The sequence below is a fragment of the Mytilus trossulus genome, chromosome 3, assembly GCF_036588685.1.
Source record: "Mytilus trossulus isolate FHL-02 chromosome 3, PNRI_Mtr1.1.1.hap1, whole genome shotgun sequence".
Classification (NCBI taxonomy): Eukaryota; Metazoa; Mollusca; class Bivalvia; order Mytilida; family Mytilidae; genus Mytilus; species Mytilus trossulus.
Genome location: NC_086375.1, coordinates 82,299,665 through 82,324,033, shown reverse-complemented (window position 1 = coordinate 82,324,033; position 24,369 = coordinate 82,299,665). Strand labels below are relative to the sequence as shown.

The window sequence follows — 24,369 nt, the reverse complement described above, 5'->3', positions numbered from 1 at the left end:
ATGGAAATCAGTGGATTCAAACTTGTTTCTATTGTATGACCCTCACAAAATATCATGTTTCAATAAAGTCTAATATGTTGTAAATGTCTTCAAGACATGAATAAAGTTTGATATCTTCATCTGATGAAGACTTACCAAACTAAGAGTTTCTCCACGTGTGCCATCCTAGGGTAGAGATAGACATTGCTTCTAAAATGACCCTAGATCTTTACAAGTTTGTCAGCAAAATGTAGGGGAGTACTGTGAAACATCACAAAGTCGAAATTTTTGTTTGCCAGCATGCCAAACTATAAGATTATCCAATTGGATATGATACCAAAGGTAGACGAAGGCACGAGTCGATGACATTAGACCTACATGCCATTTTAAAGGCAATGCCTATCTTGAACTTATGTATATTTGCCAAATTTGAAAATCTGTTGGTTTGTCCAGTCGGCAATGCTTATTTGTGACTATATGATATACAGAGGTACCCCATCCCTATCCGGACAGATTCTGGCATAATTATCTACGTGGATAATCTCTTAGTTAAGCCAGCCAGGAATAGTGAAGTTAAACTATGAATATTTGACATACTCGTACGTGTCCAGGGGCATAACTGCTACATGTAATTTTAGAGGTCCTAACTGCCTATTTCAACCCTCTGGTATAATAACCAACATGGACACTCTCTTAGTTTGGCCAGACATCAATAGTCAATCACATCAAAAATTTCCAATTCTAATTACAACTTTTTTTTGCAATAGAATTCTTAAGTTTTTGAATTTCCAGTTTAAATCAACACATATTGGTTCAGTGAACTGGATATACGATAGTGATTTTATACAGTGATGCTTATCAGGTGAAAATCGATTGTTTTTGTTATTTAAATCTATGTAAGTAAAACTACTGCATGAACTCAATTGATATTTTCCCTGGTCAACTTAGGCTGTTAAAAAGGGCATCTAAGTATGCGACCTGGGCTACTTCGGTATTTATATACCAGGAGATGATTAAAAAAATATTTGTTATCGTTAAAAAAAAACGTTGTGACATATTGGGTACCTTTAACGATCCATAGACCATGTCAGATGCCTGGCCTACATGTGAATCGGATGAATCGATTATGTCGAGATAAAAGTCTCTTGATTCATCTTCGTAGTTTTTAAAAACTGATATATATGTGTCATTGAAATAGTAAATTTATGATAGTTTTAATTTTTGGCATTAACTGCAAAATTCTTAGTATGTATGCTTTATTCAAAATTGAAGGATGTACGATCGGATTGGTGAAATATATCATTTGGAGGATGGGCTTTATTTGAAGATTCCGTCCAGATTCATGAATCCACATATGACAAATAATTCCGTTTTATTTCTTTCAGTATACGTGTAAAAGAGGGACGAAAGATACCAGAGGGACAGTCAAACTCGTAAATCGAAAATAAACTGACAGCTATGGCTAAAAATGAAAAAGACAAACAGACAAACAATAGTACACATGACACAACATAGATAACTAAATAATAAGAAACACGAATCTCACCAAAAACTAGTGGTGATCTCATATGCTCCAGAAGGGCAAGCAGATTCTGCTCCACATGTGGCACCCGTCGTGTTGCTTATGTGATAAAAGATCCGGTAAATAGTCTAATTCTGTGGGTCACATTTATGAAAGGGAAGAGGATTGTAGTTACGACGTAAGGAACATATCCGATGCCATGTGAAACGGTTATTCCATAACGGTCAACCAACTCGTGATGGCGTCCGTAAAATTTACGAAGGGATGATTTCAACTTCACCATTTGGAACTCTTGGTGTAAAAGCTTCGTTGTGAGCAGCAACCCTCTATAAAAATCATGATCGGATATGCAAGCACGGAAATATCTTATCAATTGGGAGATATATACCCCGTATGCAGGTGCTGCTAGAATTTTGCTACTTAGAAATGGTAAATTCACAATTGGAAAAGCTATAATCATCTCTTCTGTCGTAAAGTTTTGTTTTCAACCGACCCTCATTGTCAAATTCTATATGTAGGTCAAGATATGAGGCTAACTTAATTATATCTGTAGTATCCTTTATTTCTAGTTCGATGTGATAAATGTGTTCAACCGTCACCAAATGTCATCGCTTTTGTTCAATTTCGTGGGGTTTTTTTTAGTTTTAAGTGTACTGCGGCATTATTATTTTTCATTTGCTTTTTTTTATTACTCCGAGACTTATATTTCTTATCGGTTGTTTGTATTCAAAATAATATAACATTGACATACTTGAGGAGTTCAGCTACGAATGATTCCGTAAACAAATGTAGAAGTATAACACAACAGTGAAAATAAAAATCAATATATATTTACGACATAAAACGTTTAGGGGGGTAGACAATAGAGAAATCTAAATATAACGGACGTTCGCGGCTGGGAGATTTTTTTTCTTCAAAAATGCGAGTAGGGAACATTGTGTTATATTCAAGTCTATAGGGGGAATCAGGTAATGAGAGAGCGAGATCGAGTGTTCGCACAACAATCTACGATTGAGTGACTGTACATGTTTTCAATGTGGGTTTATGTCTAACGACATACACTAATTCAAAGCCTTATGATGTGCATTTCGACAATTAATGTCGCTTCAGTGATGCTCGAGGCCAACATCTTTGAATATTCGAAATCTTAAAGTATATCACATACCTATGCAGCTCCAGCAGTGTGTTCACCTTGGAAAGAAAAGATGGATCATACAACTTGACTTTCATTTAATACTTGGATCGCTTTAAACAATTAATAAATCACAAGGAATTGAATCTATTCAGTCTCATACATCTAATACAGTCAAGAACATGCAGGCAGCAATAGAGTCATATTAATCAGTTCTTGTTACAAATAAGCACTTATAGCACTATGTTGCATGTTTGGGTCTTGGAAAAAGTTGTTCCATCTCGGCTTGATCACCACATAGAATCGAATAATCTGCACGAAAATCTGCAATCTGCATACCGAGCTCGTCATTCTACAGAAACAGCTCTTCTACGTGTTCACCACGATATAGTTTCTGCACTGGACAAAAACAGTTGTGTTGTATTTCTGATGCTCGATCTATCGGCCGCATTTGATCGACCACAAGATTTTACTAGAACGTCTGAACTATTCTTTCGGGGTCTCTGATAGCGCCTTATCGTGTATCGGTTCTTACTTGAAAGATAGAACTCAGCGAGTTGCCATTGGCACCAAACAATCTGATTATCTACGTCTACAATATTGTGTGCCTCAAGGCTCTGTTCTATGACCAAAGTTATACTGCATGTACTCCAAACCTGTTGGTGAAATATGTAGGCGACATAAAATGCTTTACCACTCGTATGCCGACGACACTCAGGCCTATCAAGTGATTAAACCGGAAAGTGATTGGGACGATCTATCTGACCGTTTGAAAGCGTGTTTGTCAGAGATAAGCGATTGGATGACATCAAATATGCTGAAACTAAATAAAAAAATGAAGGGCTCATAACGAATCCAAGAGATGTCCGCACTTAAACATACGATGCAAGACGATTCGACCGAGCTGAAGCTACATTGTGGAATGACCAATCAATTCATTTACGGGAAGAACAATCGCTTCCTCGTTTTAAAAAAGGTTTGAAGACACATATTTTAGACTGGCGTACTGTGATGTGTAAGACCTGTGATATTTATTTATTATTCTAAAGGTTTAAGTGATAGGACCTTTTTATTTTTATTTTATTTAACTTTTTACTTTTAACGATTTTATTTAAGAGACAGTTTTATTTATTTTTCTCTGTGTTTTACTGGTCAAATTTCTACCTTATATTTTCTCTTAGCTAAGTGAATAAATAAATCCTTTAATGCGAATTTTTATAGATTTTACTTGTGTATATGCAGGGAATGTAAATACTATAATTTTCATCATTATTTTATTTAATTTTTGATTGACTGTTAAATTTAATATGTTTTATAGTATTCATTGTGATAGATATTTCCCCTTTCAATGCTCTTAATTTACATCATTATTCTATTTAATTTCTTTTTTATTCTTATGTTCATATAAATATACATATATATATATATATATATAATTCCTATTAATGTATGCATTGTGGTAAATATGTTCCTTCAATTTTATATGTTAAACGCTTAGGGTATTATGTTTATTAGATAGGCGCTATATAAAAGCTATGTAATAATAATAATGATAGTGAATAGCTTTAAACAATAGATATTCTAGATTATGTTGAGTTTTTTGTATATTTAAAAGTCATCTTCTAGTTAAATTGTTTAAAACATAAATGAATTCAATTTTGCTGTATTTTTAGTAAACAAACGCAAATTTTCCAATAATATTTTATTCGACAATAGTAATACTCGGTATAACAAAAAATAAGTAAGTAAGTAAGTAATTTTTAATGGTTTAAAATCCAAAATTACAGGATTGATACCAAGACAATACAAATTTGTTATACACAAACATACAAACATATATATATCATACCAAATTTATAAACATTATATGAGGAGGTGGTACCACAAAGTTATTTAGTGCTTAATAAAGCATTTCTATAAATGTACATGTCGCTTATGAATTTAACAATAATTCTAATTATATTAGTCTCAACACACGTAAACAAAAATTTAAGTCTTGTTTCTTTAGTCATACTGAAAAAAGAGGGAATTATTTCACTAATTTTGGAAAACAGTTGGTCTCTAATAATATTTATTTTTGTACATTTTAAAGTGAAATGAAATTCATCTTCTATTTCTAAGAGACACAAAGGACAAATTCTTTCTTCTACAGGGGTTTTAGTGTGACGCCCTTGTTCAATTCTAAGAACACTATTACTAATACAAATTTTAGCAAAATGCCCTATTACTTTTCTGTCTGTATTTAACAATAAATAGGTTTCCAATTTATAATTTTCTTTAAGCTGTCTATATGTTCTCAGCTTATTACCATGTACTGATTTATTATCACAAAATATATTTTCTTTCCTATAATTAAGATATCTATCATTAAGTTTGGTATGAATTGCATATAATAAACGCCTTTTTGAAATAGTATCATGATTTTTCCAAACATGTGAAAAATTTTATGTAGCAAGTAACTGTTAAATCTTTTTAGCAAATCCATTGGTTAATTGTAGGTTGGAACAATATACATCTTTTAGTAAACAATTGTTATCAGATTTTATGACATGCAACCAGAAGCCAATTGACAGTTTTAAAACACTTTGAGTTACATTGGAATTACATGTATTATTCGCATCTATTTGTTTGGTTAAATTATCTACATCAGAATTTCTAGTTCCAAAGTTAACTTTCAACACATTGGATTTCTTCTCGTTTAGTATTCCATTTAACTCTTCTAAGAGTTAGCTTAACATTATTATCACATGACTTATTTACTAATTGAGAATGTATAGTTATTGAAATTGGACAGTTATCAGATATTGTTGGTTCACATTGTCCTACACTTAAATTGAAAATATTTGGTTAAAATTCAAATGAACATAAACAATAGTTATTACTTGACACACCATTATGATTATAGAAAGCGATTTTACCTTTTGAATCACGGAGAGTTCTTGCATTAATGATTCTTAATTGAGATTCTGTGCGTAAGTCAAGTATTAATTTTTCATAGTTATTAGTTTTTTGGTGTACTTGAGTATTTCTAACTTTGCATACACTATCTGCTACATAATTAGTGGGAAGAAAGTTGTCCAAACTGTCATCTACTTCATTTGTTATGAAATCTTTACAGTTTATATGTGCATTTAGATCTCCCATAAGGATTACATCCCCTGATATACTATATTTCGCATTATCTGCTTCAAGTTTCTCAAAAATGTGTTTTTAAATTTAAACTTAATGTGTAAGATGAGTTTGAAGGAGGAATATATAAAAACATAAACATACATTTCTATCAAAACTGAAAAATGTCTTGTCTAGTTTAAACCACATTGTATCATCCATTGATTTATCCATAAACTTTACACCTGATAATATTTCCTTCTTAAAAATGTAGCTAAACCACCTCTATCTTTATTTGAATCAGATGATCTACAGTTTACAAAACATTTATAACCATCATAGTTTAAAATCTCATTGGCGGGGATATGTGTTTCTGAAAGACCAACAATGTCTGCAGTCATAATTTGACAAATATTAGCATCATCTAGTTTACAAACTCTGTTACCATTTATTCTTTTAAATAATCCATTAACATTCCAAGAGCTGATAGATAATTGCTTTGAAACTTTTATACACATGATAAAAATTTTGTTTTAATTAACCATTCAAAATGCACAGGGGTCGGTGAACTGTAAAACAGATAGAGAGAGAAATTAAAGTGAAAATAAAATAGAAAATTACTATCACTGTTTAATTATTTTCAAGTCTAAAATCTTACTTACTTGAATTATTTGCCTTTATCCAGCTTTGATTATAATATGTGAAATTAAATAAAAGTGCTTGCCCTCTACTAGCATACAAGCTGGAAAGTTACTTTAAATACATGTATTTTTAAAACTATAATAAAGTGTAAGTATTACAAAACTGTCTTTTGCCATCCTTGGCTAAATTTATCCCTAATCTACATACTAATAGTAAATACTGAGAAATATAACTTCTGCAGAAGCTTATGACAATAATAATAATAATTAGAACCAATAATGAATTATTGATATATATATATACCAAAATACATATTTTAATAAGAAAACAAATAATAAATTCTGTTGTAGTCTACATTTTGTACATTGTGTTTATTTTTCTAAAATTCAGATTCATGATACTGATGAAAAACGCTGGCTACTGCTGATGCAATACTATCCGTTAACTTTCTGTCATGGTACGTGTTGGGTGGCCCTTGATAGGTGTTTCCTGCTGGAATCTCAAAGTTTTGTCCTTGATCACTTCGATTACTGCTCTTTCTGTTAGGTGTTAATATGAACTAAAACTGATTGTTAAATTTTAAAATGAATGTTAAATATTGAACAATAATATTGAATATTGAAAACGAATGATGAATATTGAAAACGAATGCTGAATTTTAAAAATCAAGTTATTGAAACGAATGAGAAAGTGGAAAATTAATATCAAATGTCTAAAAACGAAAAACGAAAAGAAAATATTGAAATCGAATGTTGAATTTGAAATACGAGAGTTGAAAACAAATTTTTAATGTTGAAAATCTGATGTTAAAAACGAATGTTGATTTTTGAAAATTAATGTTGAAAATTGAAGAAGATAAAATGATATTGAAAGTTGAATATTCAACCTATTTAACATTCGTTTTATATTAGTTTTTTTATTCATCATGATTTACAAAGAAAGAAATCCTGAGAAAAATTAAACAAGGCATACTGTAAGAATAGTGGTATTCATGAATAAAAAGGAAGGATCATATAGGAAATCAAATACAGTTCTAAATTGGTTAAGATGCTCTTTTTCATCAATATTCTTGATCAATGGCTTGTTCATGGTCAATCAAATTTCTAACCCATCTGGGGTTTGAGGTTGCAACATTAAGACTGTTAATCGTTTTCTTTTAGACTTTTCTCTATATAGAACAGAGAGAAATAGGTCCCTGGTGACTTTATATCGAATATTGAATGTTAAGTTATTTACATCTTGTAATTCGAACTTCTCGGATAAACAAAAGTTCAGATATAGTTAAAGCATGTCTTCGAATTTATCAAACAGTCTGATCATATAATACTCAATAGATGATTTGCTGTTCATTTACATCATCATCATCATCATTACTAATTTTTCAGTTATCATTTTTTTCTTCGACTTGATTTCAAATAATAAAGTATAGTGTATTTTGGAAATATTGCATATTTATATTACATTGTATAGTGACATGCTGTAATTTGGACTTGCTAATATATCACGTAGATGTAGTATGATTACAATGAGACAACTTTTTAAATTGATCAGATTAAATGACATAAAATTTAACAACTATCAGCCATTGTACCCGAGTACTTGCAGCTTCTGACAGCTTGTTCAAAGAAAACACAACAAATAAAACAATAATGAATCTTAGACTAAAACTAAAACTAGTCATTTATATAAGTTGCAGCTGCATCAGGGATCTTATAATAACATATATCTTTACAGATTAAAAACCAGAGGAAGTTAATTCCAGATAATAAAGTACGTACAGTATTATTCATAATTGAAAACGTTTGTTATATATGTAAATGTATTATATATACATGTTTATTATTGAGCCATATTTATATAACTTATTTAGCTTTCAAAACTTGATTATACTTTTTTTTTTAAATGCGGGAAAATGTGTAATTTCAGAATAGGCAAATCTGACTTAGTTGTTTTACACGATAACACAATTATTGTTTTGCCAAGTGATTGATAATGATGACAAAATCCATTTGCCCCAAATATTACACTGTTGTAAGGTTAGTTCGCAGTTCAGCGAACAATATTACATAAAATACAGAATAATCTTAAACGGAATCCAAAGTGAAAGATTATAAATTGAAAATCAGCCGCTAGACGTTAAAAATTTACCAATAGACGATTATACAATAGAAGCATTGTGATTATATCAATCATTAAATGGCAATAAAACACTTTTGAATGTTAAAAGGGTACTAGCTACGAGATATATAACAATAATAAAATAAGATTTTTTTACCAATCATTAATAAAATCGAAATAGCGGAATATAATTCGCTTTTCGCATCCAGTATTTTTGCAAAAATAAGCTATGCAATATTGATGATGAATTAAATCATTTTCAAAACTCTTATACAAATTTAAAAAAATAAAATAAAGAATATATTCCAATGGGAAGAAGAAATGTTCTCAAGGGATACAGATGTTTGAAAGGGATCAACATGAATTCACTTTGGAACTATTATTACAGTGGAAAATTGAGGATTTCCCATGGGGACACACTATTTATCAATGTTCCCATGGTAAATTTTAGTTGTGATGATAACTTTAAAATTCCAAATGGGAAAATACTTTTTCGTTGGATCTTTAAATTTTCAAATATTCCGATGGGAATTTTCAAATACTTCAAGTGAAGAATAATTTTATTCAGTTTTAGAGAAAACAGTGTTGGAACGTATGAACAAATTATTTTTTTCGCGCAATTATCTATCACATAGACTAATAATTTTTGATATCTTGTTTAACAACACATTCAGATTTCCCAGTTTTGGAGGGTAAATTTGTCCCGAACCGTTTTCTTATTCAAAATTCATATGGGTTACAAAAAGTCTTTTTTTAATTTGAGTAAGACTTTTCCCTTGATCGTGAACATATGTGTAATGTTTATCTTAAATTGTGCTAATGATCGTTTTTTTAGATTGTAGACCTCACTGGTGACGAATGGGTTGGGAGAGGAGACACACAGAGAAATGTTATAGACCTAACTGAATCTGATGATGTGAGTAGAATCCTGTTATTTATTCATTTTGCCATTATTTGCAACTAAAACTAAATACAGTTTTTACTGGATGTATCAAAGTGTACAGAAAAAGAAGAACATACAGAAATGGTATGCTTCAGTTCATTTAAAAATCAAATGAAGGCAATATTTCTGTCTTGATATGATTAATATTGTAACTTTATTTTTTCACAGTCAAAGACAAAGAAGAGGAAACGTTGGGACGAATCAGATGTCATCGTAATTGATGTAAGTTATTATATTCATCGTTTCAAACAGTTTTTACTCGTTAACATTGGAGATACGTAATAATTTTGAAAAACTAAGAAGATAAATGTATGAAAGTGAGATTCTTTTTCAAATCCGATATAATACACAAATCAAAATCAAATATACAGCTACTGTATGTAAACATGTTCTTGTAATTTCGTATGAGTATGTTTCCAGTTTTCTCCTCATACTCGGGAACCAGTTTTTGAACCTTTCATTAGACATTTGAACTCTTTTTTATAGTGTTTTATGTGGATATTTTATCGAGGTAAAACATTTAAAAAGTAACTCATGCAATGTAAAAGTACCATTCGTAAAATGACTGATAGGGAAAAATCTCTTATAAAAAAAAAGATAACAGCAACAGAAAAACTTTAAGGCAAATTCAAATAAGAAAGTCTGAATTCAAACGGCAAAATCAAATCTTAAACACATCAAACGAATGGTTTGATAACAACTGTCATATTCCTGGACAGAAAAATATCGTAACAATATAACTATTACTGTAAATCATCTTCTTGAAACAATTACAAACTGACTGAAAAATAATATAAAAGCAGTTAACAAACAACAGAAATTAATATTAAATGTTTGCAAATCATGCTCCTACATGTAGGTTGAAATTTCAAATATTAAAGGAGTATTTAATAATAGAAAGTGTCAATAATGCAGAACAGGATTTGAAACACCACTAGTAGTTCTTTGTTAACTTATGTATCATTGTCACTTGTATAAGTTTCTTTCGTTAAACTGTTTTACACTGAGTTTTACTGTATGATTACAATGAGACAACTTTTCACAAAAGATTAAATAACACAGAATTTAACGACTATAAGTAATTGTGGCCGGGTACTTGCAGCTAGCTGCTTGTTCAAAGCAAAACACAAACAAAAAAAACATTAATGCATCTTAGACTAAAACTAAAACTAGTAATTTATATAAGTTGCTTCAGGGATATTATAATAACATATATCTTTACAGATTAAAAACCAGAGGAAGTTGACTCAAGATAATAAAGTACGTACAATATTTATTTATAATTGAAAACGTTAGTAAAATATAAAAATATATTATATACATGTCTATTTTTACTTGAGCCATGTTTATATAACTTATTTGACTTTCAGAACATGATTATACTACAATGTATACAAAAAAAGCGGGAGAATGTGTAATTTTAGAATTATTAGGCAAATCTGACTTTGTTGTTTTACACAATTACACAATTATTGTTTGTCAAGTGATAGATAATGATGAAAAAATCCATTTGCCCAAACATGTAACTGTTGTTAGTTTAGTTGGCAGTTCAGCGAACAATATTTCATAAAATGCAGAATTATATTAAACGGAAGCAAAAGTGAAAGATTATAAATTGAAAATCAGCCGCTAGACGTTAAATAGTGACCACAAGACGATGACACAAAAGAAGCATTGTGATTATATCAAGCATTTGATAACAATAAAAGACTTTTGAATGTAAATTTAGCACAAGCTACGAGATATATAAAAATTGCTAAATACGATGATTTTTTTTCAATCATTAATTTAAATGAAATAGCAAATATGATTCGTCTTTCGCATCTAGTATTTTTGCAAAAATAAGCTTAGCAACATTGATGATGAATTATTCACTTTCAAAGCTTTTTTACAAATTTAAAAAAAAAAAATACAGAAAATGTTCCAAATGGAAGAAGAAATGTTCCCAAGGTAAACAGATGTTCTAAAGGGAACAACAGGAATTCACTACGGAACTATTATTACAATGGGAAATTGAGGATTTCCCATGGGGACAAACTATTTATCAATGTTCCTATGGTAAATTTTAGTTTTGATGGGAATTTTAAAATTCCAAATGGGAAAACACTTTTTAGTTGGATCTTTAAATTGTTTTATCATGTTTATAGAAACTTCGAATATTCCCATGAAAATTTTCAAATATTTCAAGTGACGAGTACTTTTATTCAGTTTTAGAGAAATCAGTGACATTTTTGAACATGTGAAAAATTATTTTCTTCGCAATTATCTATCACAAAGACAAATCATTTTTGATATCTTATGTAACAAAAATTCAGATTTCCCAGATTTAGAAGTTAAATATGTCCCGAACCGTTTTCTTATCCAAATATAAAAAAGAAGATTTGGTATGATTGCCAATGAGACAACAATCCACAAAAGACCAAAATGACACAAACATGAACAACTATAGGTCACCGTACGGCCTTCAACAATGAGCAAAGCCCATACCGCATAGTCATATGGGTTACAGAAAAAAAAATTGAGTAAGACTTTTCCTATGATCGTGAAGATATGTTTTATGTTAATCTCAAACTGTGCTAGTGATCGTTTTTTAGATTGTAGACCTCACTGGTGACGAATGCGTTGGGAGAGGAGACACACAGAGAAATGTTATAGACCTAACTGAATCTGATGATGTGAGTAGAATCCTGTTATTTATTCATTTTGCCATTATTGGCAAATAAAAATAAATACGTTTTTACGGGATTTATCATAGTGTACAGAAAAAGAAGCAAATACAAAAATGAATGGAACGCCACAGTTGTCTTATGTGGAACTCTGATATAACTTTATGTTGTTTAATCATTACTTTACAATAGTTTGTCTTTATTTGATATGGTTTTGCCATTACGCAATGATGTTTTAATATAACTCAATATGGAATAGTCATTACTTAATGATATTTCGATATTACACGATATGGTTTCGTATTGACTTGATATAGGTTTGTCATTACTCAATATGGTTTTGTCATTACTCGATGTGGTTTCACCATTATTTAATATGGTTGTGTCATTAGTCAATGTGGTTTTAACATTACTTGATGTGTATGTGACTTAACGTAATGTAGTTGTGTCATTACATAATATGATTTTGTTATTTCGTAATGACGATTTGTCTATTCTTTATTATAGTATTAATGTATGGACTTTTTCATATTGGCCCTGTAACATGCCAAAGGTATTAATAATGGTAAAGGATGGTTGTAATGGCCCTGAGGCAACGCCGAGGGCCCTTACAACTGTCCGAGGCCATTATTAATATCAAGGGCATGTTACAGGGCCAATATGAAAAAAAACATATATTGATACTTTTATTAACCAACTAAGGCAACTTCATTCAAGAACAGTCTTCGAGTCTCGGATCCAAAATTATACAGCTATGTACAAACTACAATAGGACCAATACAGAAAAGTGCCTTTTTATAACATTTTTATTAAATGGTTTTAATTCTGCGATTAAACAAAGAGTAAGAAACTTACTGTGAAGAAGATACAGGAATTTCATAGCTGAACTTTAACTTGTCTTTTCGCATTCAAATTCGAATGGAATTTTGGTTTACATTGTGACTGTCAGATGTCATTTCTGATTTCTTATCCAAGTACTTAATTTTATGCTACTAAAATTCATTTCATCTAGCAAATATAAAGTAACTAAGAAGAATAAATCAGACAGTTTAGCTATTCTTAAAGTCTGCATTTAAACTGGAATCCGTTTGTATTACGCTTCACTTAAACCAACAGTACATCGGATATCACCGGCTGTTTATAAACAAAGTACAGTAGTCAGTCGAGAACTAGCTTAGTCTGCATTCTGAGGATTGAACAACGGAAATGAAACAGTGATATTAACCGAAAGTCGTACTCGAAAAAGGCTGTGAGATATTTCCGTTTCAAGCCGAAACAAAACAATGAACATCATTTAGACTTGTTGAAACTTTTATGATATTAAGTTTAAAAATGTCACACTTATTTAAAGAAATAAACGACATTTTGATTTAATCGATGTCCCGTTTCATCTTTTTATAATGCATGACTGTGATTTCGTAATGCACGGGTGTGATTTCGTAATGCATGACTAAGATTTCGTAATGACTGGCTGTAGCAATTTCTCCGTTCATAATGACCAGATGTCGAAATTTTTCTTTTATAAAGCATTGGCATTTCTTTACACATATATAGTAGTAAGTTGGTTAATAAATGGTTTTAACATAACGTAATGATGTTTAAAAATTTGACAATTTTACACAACTTGATGTGTTTGTTTCATTATTTGATGTGGTCTTTTCATTCTTTGATGTGGTCCTTTCACTCTTTGGTGTGGTCCTTTCATTCTTTGATGTTGTTATCCCATTACTTGATGAGGTAAAACCAATTCGTAATAAAATGTTCTATTTTTAGATCGATTTTCATGTTGTGTGTGCCTTTAATGCGTTAGGCCATCCATCTAATTAGTGTTCAAATTAAACTTCGGATTACTGTTTTAGTTAAACTTTGAGTCAGTTTTCGAATGAAAGTCATACTTATAGTTAAAGTTCTAGTTAGAATTGCTTTTCGAGTTGGACTTCGAGTTTGAGTCACATTTAAAGGCAGAGTTTTAGTTACAACTTTGAATTTGAGTCACTTTTTGCTGTAGAGTTTGAGTTAGATTCGAATTTAAGTCGCATTTAGATTTATTAAGATTTCAAGTTGAAATTCGAGCTATTTTATATATCTTTTTGAGTTCGTAATTATTTTTTTTCTATCGCGGAACAAGGGATTTTGCTCAGGCTTCCGAAAAGAGGGATCCGGGATATGCGTTCTAAATAAACAATGTTGAAGTATACAAAATGGAACATAGGAGTTGAAATAAAGTTAGATGTAGTGTGATTGCCAATGAGACAACTATCCACCAGAGTTTAAGTGCAGTGGATGTAAGAAAACATATATAGGAAACTGTACAGCCTACAACACTCCGTATAGTCAGGTACAAAAGGCCACCATGCACTATGTGAAAAAAAAGAGAAAATTCCTAGGATTCACACTGTTGCGGGATAACTATATACCCATAATGGAACTGAAAGACGGACGGACGGACAGAGTTTAAACACTATGCCCCCAACTTGCTGCAAAAATGCGGTGGCAAAAAAAAACAGTTTCAATTGGCTCAATAGATCGGTATGACTGGGTAATTTAAATCCATCGGGTTGATCTCCGGATCCCCAGAAAGGTAAGGAGATTCTGTTCAACGCGTCGCACTAGTCGTTTTATTCGCGAAAATACAAACCCGAGTGATTTGGTCTTATTAAGAAGTTCACATTCGAGTAAAAGATGGTATTATGGTTACGACAACTGGAACATATTCGTCGTTACATTTGAAAGAGATATTCCAAAGTTTATATTTCAATAAGTGAGAGGTAGATCAGATAATTCAATGATTAAAAAATGATATTCGTATATATGTTCAAATGATCATTAATTTTTTTTAAAGCATTATTATTTTATGGTATTGATGCTTTGTCGCTTAGTCAGCGTCCCCCTCCTCCGATTTTCTTGTGAATTAAGTGCGAGTTGATTTGAAGTGTCTCATTTTTTAACAAAAAAGTATTAGTCTTTTGATTTGTGTCGAGCATGCGACATAAATGTAGCAGCAGTGAGACATACCAACGTCATCGAAAGTGGCATCATCTCGGGACCTTTTAAAGCTTACTATGGGGTATGGGTTTTGCTCATTGTTGAAAACCGTACAGTTTCGTTTCAGTTAAATAAAACCGAATTAAACTGTTTTGACATGATAAATTTATTACCCCCAAGAAGTGTTTTAAAACTTGTATATGAGTTTTTCCTCAATATCAAGAAAAGGCATCTACAGATTTTTTTTAATATTTTTTTGACCGATGAATGTACAGCCGATCAACATTACGCTTTTACACTGAAAGCAGCAATATCAAGCGAAACACAGCGTTCCGTGGACTTTTTTACAAATTTATTATTATACTGCTTCTATGTGAAAACTTCGGATCAAATAACAGGACCAATTGGTTTGGGGATATCACAGTTATGTCCGAAATACTGTAAACTTTTAAGGATTTTATTATTTTTATTATTGTCTGTCGCTCCCCTTTTTCATACCAAATAACTCTGAACAACCACTCGAACTTTAACTTAATTTTTAACTTTGGTGATACCAATAACAAGCACATTAAACAAACGACGTATTGAAACCTATTAAAAAATACATTTTTTTCACATAGTGCATTGTGGCCTTTTGTAGCTGACTATACTCGAAGACCAACTCGAAAAGCAATTCTAACTAGAACTTTAATTATAAGTATGACTTTCATTCGAAAGCTGACTCAAAGTTTAACTCCAGCAGTAATTCGAACTTTTATTTAAACATTTATTAGATGGATGGCCAAACGCATTAAAGGCACATACAACATGAAAATCCATCTTAAAATAGAACATTTTTTTCCGAATTGGTCACGTGGTTTTACCTTATCAAGTAATGGGATAACCACATCAAAGAATGAAAGGACCACATCAAAGAATGAAAAGACCACATCAAATAATGAAACAAACACATCAAGTTGTGTAAAATGGTCAATTTTTTAAAAATCATTACGTAATGATTAAACCATATAAAGAATAGACAAATCATCATTACGAAATAACAAAATCACATCAAGTAATGAAACAACTACATTACGGTATGTGACATACACATCAAGTTATGTTAAAACCACATTGACTAATGACACAACCATATTAAATAATGGTGAAACCACATCGAGTAAAAACAAAACCATATTGAGTAATGGCAAAACTATATCAAGTCAATACGAAACCATATCGTGTAATATCGAAATATCATTAAGTAATGACTATTCCATATTGAGTTATATTAAAACATCATTGCGTAATGTAAAACCATATCAAATAAAGGCAAACTCTTATTATGTTATGATAAAACAACATTAAATAATATCAGAGTTCCACACAAGACAGCTGTGGCGTTGCATAAAAATGGTATGCTTCTGTTCATTTATACATCAAATGAAGGCAATATTTCTTTCATGATATGATTAATATTATTAATATAACTTTTCTTTTTCCACAATCAAAGACAAAGAAGAGGAAACGTTGGGACGAACCAGATGTCATCGTAATTCATGTAAGTTATTATATTTCATTCATCGTTTCAAACAGTATTTACTCGTTAACATTGGAGATACACAATAATTGTGAAGATCTAAGAGGATAAATCTCTCCTAGATATTTATGTATGAAATTGAGATTCTTTTTCAAATCCGATATAATACACAGAGCAAAATCAAATATACACCTACTGTACTGTAAACATGTTCTTGTAATTTCGTATGAGCATGTTTCCAATTTTTTCCTAATACTCGGGAACCAGTTTTTGAACCTTTCATTAGACATTTGAACTCTTTTTTATAGTGTTGTATGTGGATATTTTATCGAGGTAAAACATTTAAAAAGAAACTCATGCAATGTAAAAGTACCATTCGTATAATGACAGATAGCGAAAAATCTGGTATAAAAATAATAAGATAACAACAACAGAAAAACTTTAAGGCAAATTCAAATAAGAAAGTCTGTAATCAAACGGCAAATTCAAATCTTAAACACATCAAACGAATGGTTTAATAACAACTGTCATATTCCTGGACAGAAAAATATCGTAACAATATACCTATTACTGTAAAGCATCTTCTTGAAACAATTACAAAAGAGGGACGAAAGATACCAAAGGAACAGTCAAACTCATAAATCTAAAATAAACTAACAACGCCATGGCTAAAAATGATAAAGACAAACAGAAAAACAATAGTACACATGACACAACATAGAAAACTAAAGAATAAACAACACGAACCCCACCAAAAAATAGGTGTGATCTCAGGTGCTCCAGAAGGGTAAGCAGATCCTGCTCCACATGCGGCACCCGTCGTGTTGCTTACAAATCCGGTAAATAGTCTAATTCGGTATGTCAAATTCATGAAAGGGAAGGGGATTGTAGTTACGACGTAAGGAACAAACTGACCGGAGAGTAATATAAAAGCAGTTAACAAACAACAGAAATTAATATTAAATGTTTGCAAATCATGCTCCTACATGTAGGTTGAAATTTCAAATATTAAAGGAGTATTTAATAATAGAAAGTGTCAATAATGCAGAACAGGATTTGAAACACCACTAGTAGTTCTTTGTTAACTTATGTATCATTGTCAATTGTATAAGTTTCTTTCGTTAAACTGTTTTACACTGAGTTTTACTGTATGATTACAATGAGACAACTTTTCACAAAAGATTAAATAACACAGAATTTAACAACTATAAGTAATTGTGACTGTTTTACATTGAGTTTTACTGTGTGAATTGCTATTTTCATTATTTCAATTTTTATAAATTTCCTGTTCACAAAAGTATGCATTTTGCGAATCAATGAGAAATCTCTTAATCCAGTCATAGATTACCTTAGCCGTTTTTGGCCCAACCTTTTTGGAATGTTTAGTCATAAATGCTCTTCAGTTTATTTGGCTTCTCAGTACACACTTTTATTTAGGGGTCAGCTGATGACTACCTCCGGGAGCGAGATTTTCCCGCTTCAGTGAAGACCTTTTACTGACCTTCGGCTGTTGACTTCACATATTCCTCATTTCCATTCTCAATTTTATTTTATTTACAAGTATTCGTATTGCTCAATCTCTAGTTTTATTACGTTGTGTTTTTGTATTGTTGTTGTCTTTTCGTCGTTTTTGTTTTTTTAGAGTTTTTTTCGATTTATGAGTTTGAATGACCATTTGGTATCTTCCACATTTGTTTGAATTTTTTTCAGAGTCAGTATATACTTCATTTGAATAAACACTGATCCGCTAAAATGTTGAGTTCATGCGAAATAGTGTCAATCCTTATAAATTCAAACATCTATAGACATGAATTAGGATGTTGGAGGTGTATTGATTGATATTTACGTCTTAGATGCACGATTGGATTCATTGGTTATAATAGAACTTTCGAGTTCGATGCATTTCCGTCAATACTTTGGTTTTAGTGAACAGTATTCGTGAATTTAGGGGCATCGTCACTACTGTTCCCATGTTGAGCGAGTAGTTGGAAAACTATGATGCTATCGCACGAATTATTCGGCAAATAGAATTATCATAATTGACAATAACCACTGTCATTAGGGAACTGTTATAAAGTAGCTACCTAACAAATACTATATCTAGTTTATCTTGCACAATGACGATCAATTCCTAAGACGCTTGATGAACGTTAAGTATCTATCTTTGTAAAAATCATGCAGTGGGTGATTCAAGACATTTCACAGAAGTAATTGTGTTTGCTCTATATCATAAGAACTTTGATTGATAAGTTAAATTTCTTCTTTTTTTTCTGCATAATACCCGTTGGCATGGTAACAGTCAAAACGACATTAAATTTTGCCTGAATATATTCATTTGAAAATGTAAAATAAGAAAATTTTAAGTCACATGGAAATCCCCTTTTGAAAATGTAAAATAAGAGAATTTTAAAGTCACATGGAAATTAAGTCAATCAAGATAAAAACAATTAGGGGTTTACTTTGTTTATAATCAAAACCCAAAACTATTCATATTTTTAATTCACTAAATTGTTTGTTTCCATAGCAACCATTTAAAAATATGTTAAAATTCGAAAATGAACAATTTCAAAAACTCCTAAATTTAAAACAGTTTATCTTCCAAAACTAAGAATACCATGACATGTCATTGCCAAATTTTGAAAGACAACATTCTAAATATTCACGAAAATAAAAAGAAAGTTATGTGGGTTTTTGTTTTCTTTAAAAAATATTTTTACTCAAAAGTTGTCAATTTCACCAAAATTCAGATTACCAAACAGATGAATACTCAGACATTTTTATTTTAAAAAGCTATAACATTCCATTAACATGTACATTTTCTGACAAAACTTTGGTTATTATAAATGAGAATATATAATTGAACGAGAATTGTTGGTAGAAAATTAAAAACAAATTCTTCTTAGGCATTTTACCCCCTTTATTCAAAATTGATTTTTTTTTCAAAAAATTAAAAAGATGGTTCTAAATTAGAGACATCTTGAGCATTGAAGCATAACATTTCGTCAAAGGGTTAAGGCATTAATAGAACCCTCTTCCATATTTTTAAAAATTTGATTATTTTTAGAAATAGGAAATGTGTCAAAGAGAAAACCCAACCAAACCGCAGAAAACAGCAAAAATGAAGGATAGCTGCGTCCCTAAATTGTATTGTTTTGTGCAAATTAAAATTTAAAAAAAAATCTTTTCATGGTCATGGACATTAGCCTCTGTCCAAAGTTCATTTAAATCTGTCAACACAACTTAGTCTCAGTCTGTCCTTAAATGTTTACTGTAAACAAGAGGCTCTCAAGAGCCTTAATCGCTCATCTGGGTTTTTTTGGTTAAATCTTTCATCCATGATTATTTGAGCTTTTTAATATATTATATCAATGAGTGGCCTAAAAATTCCGTTTAAATGTTATTTGTATCTGTCAAATTTTCTTCAAAATGAAAAAAAAGAATTTTATCCTATTTTAAATTTTAGCCATAGTGGCTATGTTTCTTGCATTTCAAGGGAAAATAAACAAAATTTATACTCTCAAGTCTGTCTGAAATTGATTCAGCAGTTTCAGAAGAATACTTTTTTAAAAAGAAAAAAACTAGATGAACCAATTGTGAAAAAAGTTAAAGGCAATAACTCCTTTAGGGGTCAATTGACAATTTTGGTCATGCAGCTTATTTGTAGATCTTACTTTGTTGAACGTATTTGCTATTTACAGGTTATCTTTGTCATTAAAAATATTCAAGATAACAACCAAAAACTGCAAAACTTCCTTATAATTTAACATTTAGTGGCAACAACCCAACAATGGGTTGTTAGATTCATCTGAAAATGTTAAGGTTGATAGAACTTGACCTAGTGAACATTTTTACCTGCATCAAATTGCTCTAAAGGATTTAGTGTTTGTGATATAAGCCACAAACTGCATATTAACCCTAGGTTTCCTTAATTCCTTTAAGCCATGGCAGCCATGTTTTTTGACAAAAATAACAAATAAAACACCAAATTTAGTCCATATATAATAATGGATCATTCACTTTGATATTGGCTGGAATTTGTTCAGTATTTTCAGAGAATGTGTTTGAAATAGTTTTAACGGACGGACGACGACAGACGCCAAGTGATGGCAAAAACGCACAGTTCCTTTTCTTCCAGAAACATTCGTAAAAATTAGACCAATATACTATAGCGCAGAGTCAGATCATTAACAAAATGATATAAAAAAGAAAATGTGTTATTCTTGCCAATGAGACAACTGTCCACAAGAGACTAAAATGACACAGACATTAACAACTATAGGTCACCGTTCAACCTTCAACAATAAGCAGAGACCATACCGCATAGTAAGCTATAAAAGACCAATATATGACAATTTAAAAGAATTTAAAGGAGAAAACCAACGGTCTTATTTACAAAAAATATGAATGAAAAACAAATATGTAACACTTAAACAAACGACAACCACTGAATGACAGGCTCCTGACTTTTGACAGGCACATACATAAATATATAAAGTTGAAGAGCATTGAGGATCCAAAATTCCAAAAAGTTGTGCCAAATACGGCTAAGATAAAAAAAAAAAAAATCCTTAGTTTTTCGAAAAAAAAATCAACAGTACAACATATGAACGAACTATAAAAATCAGTTGAAAAAGGCTTTACTCATCAGATGGACAAACATACAAGTGGACATGGCCGGGTACTTGTACATCCCGACAACAAAAAGACACTAGTAACAGATCTGAGAGTACTCGCAGTTATCGGACAGCTAGTTCAAAGCCACTAACAACTAATAAAAAAGATCATGCATCTAAGACCAAACAATCAGTCCGTACACATCCAACATCAATGGATTTAGTGTAAAGACGGTATAAACAGTCAGAGAAAATTATGACCTTGTGCAATGCCAGTTACATGTATCGACAGTTTGTAGATCCATAAATTAATGTGAATATGTATATAACATACTAGTAATATCTAAACATATAGGCTGTTACTAATAACCCCATGTCAATCGAAATGTATCGAAATCTTTATGCAAACACCTGTTTGTCACTATGTCGATTTAACTGTATAAGAATTTAAAATGAAGAACTACAGAACCAATTTTTCTATCCTAATATATACTGAGCCAAAAAAGTTTAGCAACATCCAACATCCAAACTTGACTACTATATCTTCATTAATAATATATTCTCGTTTAAAATTAACAAATGTGTGTCAGAATTGCACATATAAATGAAATATTTTAGCTTTTTCAATTTAAAATGTTTGAATTGTCATCTTTTTGGTCATTTGATTTATGGTGAAAATTTATAATTTTTTTGACTAAAATTTTCTATTTAAAAGAAGGAAAAAAACACACGACTTTCTTTTTATTCTATGAATTTTTTAGAATGTTGTCTTTCAAATTTTGTCAATAATATGTAATGGTGTTGTTGGTATTGGGAGATAAACAGTATGTAAAATGTAAAATTTAGGAGTTTTTGAAATTTTTTATTTTTGAATTTTGACACATTTCTATTTGGTAACTATGGAAACAAAATATTTAGTAAATTAAAAATTTAAACGGTTTGTATAGTTTGAATGGTTCTTAAAAACCCTATATATATTTCAATTTCAGAGGCTACTTTTTTACGTATTTAGGGGAAATTTTGTAACGAGGGTTTCCATGGCAACCAAGGTTCAAAATATATGTGACCTTTTTTCATACCATACCTTCTCCATAAATAAAATATAAAGACATTTGAAGAAGGGTCATGAATTGCCCATCAACAGGAACCTGCATGATTCTTACAAGGACAGGTACCTAATAGTGCAAGGATACAGCATTGATTGATTGATTGTTGGTTGCTTAACGTCCAGTGGCAAATATTTCATGCATATTCAGGACGAGAACAAGTTCACATTAAATACAATAGGTAGGTTGATACAATAGAGGCCATCTGGGATGATGGTCGGGGAAATTTGGACTGCCACTGGAAAATGAGTGTATATTGGATAGGGACAAAAATTCTGCCTTCTAACAGGCCACCTACGGATTTAACGGCCCCCTTCTGACCGGACGTGACTGTCAGTAACTGCGAGTACTTGCGTATCTGTAATGAGTGTCTTTTTTTGTTGGGAAGTATAAATACCCTGCCACATCCACTCTGGTTGTTTTGCTTTGTATCCATCTTATGGGTTTAATCTTTTATCATCACTTGGCGTACGTCGTCGGTCGTCCGTCGTCCGTAAACTTTTACAAAAATATTCTCCTCTGAAACTACTGGGCCAAATTAAACCACACTTGGCCACAATCATCATTGGGGTATTAAGTTTTAAAATTGTGTCCGGTGGCCCAGCATACTAACCAAAATGGCCGCCACGGATAAAAATAGAACATAGGGTTAAAATGCAGTTGTTGGCTTATAACTCAAAAACCAAAGGATTTAGAGCAAATCTGACATAGGTCATAGTGTTTATCAGGTCAAGATCTATCTGGCCTGATATTTTCAGACGAATCAGACAACCCGTTGTTAGGTTACTGCCCCTGAATTGGTAATTTTAAGGAAACTAAAATTTTACAATAGATAGAGATAAACTGTAAACAGCAATGTAAGACCTAAAAATAAGTCAACATGACCAAAATGGTCAATTGACCAGTTTTTGGGTTGCTGCCACGGAATTAGCAATTTGAAGGAAATTTTACTGGGTTTTTTTTTTTGGTTATTATCTTGAATATTATTATAGATAGAGATGAACAGCAATAATGTTCAGCAAAGTAAAATTTACGAATAAGTCAACGTGACCAAAATGGTCACTTGACCCCCTAAGGAGTAATTGTCCTTTATAGTCAATATTTTTAACAATTTTCATACAATTTGTAAACTATATCGCATTTAAATGTTCATTACATGGGAACGAATTAACACTTATGTAGCAGTTCAAAATTTAGAAAAAAGGCTCAACAGGATTTGTTTAAGTAAAAATAAAAGGCAGGATAAGCGACTTTACAAACACAAAAGTAAGGATAAACTAATAAAAAGGCAGGACCGAATAGAGTGAGAAAACATGCAGGATAGAGATTGCAACTTAAAACAATGCATGAAAAATTTTCACCTCCACCCCAGTGACGAAAATCTTTAGAAAGGCCCAACTGATTCGGGTCGTCATTTTCAAATGAATGATTTGTTTGGCAATGATGATGCTTTCAGTCTTAATGTGGGGTTAGTAAAGCTATTCACGGTTTATGTTTATGGCAAAGCAATATATCGAGTTGACAAAACATTCGGTAAAGAATTTGACAAGTATTATAAATATCCATTTTATTCAAAAACACGCCTTTTCTTTAAATATAAATGAAAAAATCCATAGACCATATACTGCATGTATACACAACATTATTTAAACTACATGTAAACATTGCGTTTTATCAATGTAAACGTAATTGTGTTTAGTTTACGCGTAAATTACACTAACAAAACACCGAGGTTATGCCAATGGGAACACGGGTTAAGATGTCAACTGTATTTGATGTAGGTTCAAACAAATTCTTACATTCGGAAAATGACTGTTTCAAATCAGGAATATGACAGTTGTTATCATTAAACTAGATTGTGATGTCTATGCGATAAGAACGTATGTCAAAAGACATCGTTTAGAAAAATCAAATATTGGACGTCAATAGGCTATTTGCCAATTCCCGTAGTTGACCCTGTAACTAAAAATCCCTATTTTGGTTGTCTCCCTTATGAGGGACTTTAATTTTATTAACAATGGAGAGCTAGCAGAAAA

At 31.2% G+C, this 24,369-nt stretch overlaps 1 protein-coding gene across 1 annotated transcript in view; it reads left to right on the top strand.

Annotated features, from left to right (window-relative positions):
* Positions 1–12,167, top strand: part of LOC134711079 (uncharacterized) — a 34,566-nt gene extending 22,399 nt beyond the window's left edge. Inside the window, exons 5-7 of the mRNA XM_063571512.1 lie at positions 9,337–9,417; positions 9,613–9,666; positions 12,039–12,167. Of these exons, the coding sequence (XP_063427582.1) occupies positions 9,337–9,417; positions 9,613–9,666; positions 12,039–12,167 (264 nt within the window). The remainder of the gene's footprint in view (positions 1–9,336; positions 9,418–9,612; positions 9,667–12,038) is intronic.
* The last annotated feature ends 12,202 nt before the right edge of the window (positions 12,168–24,369 follow it).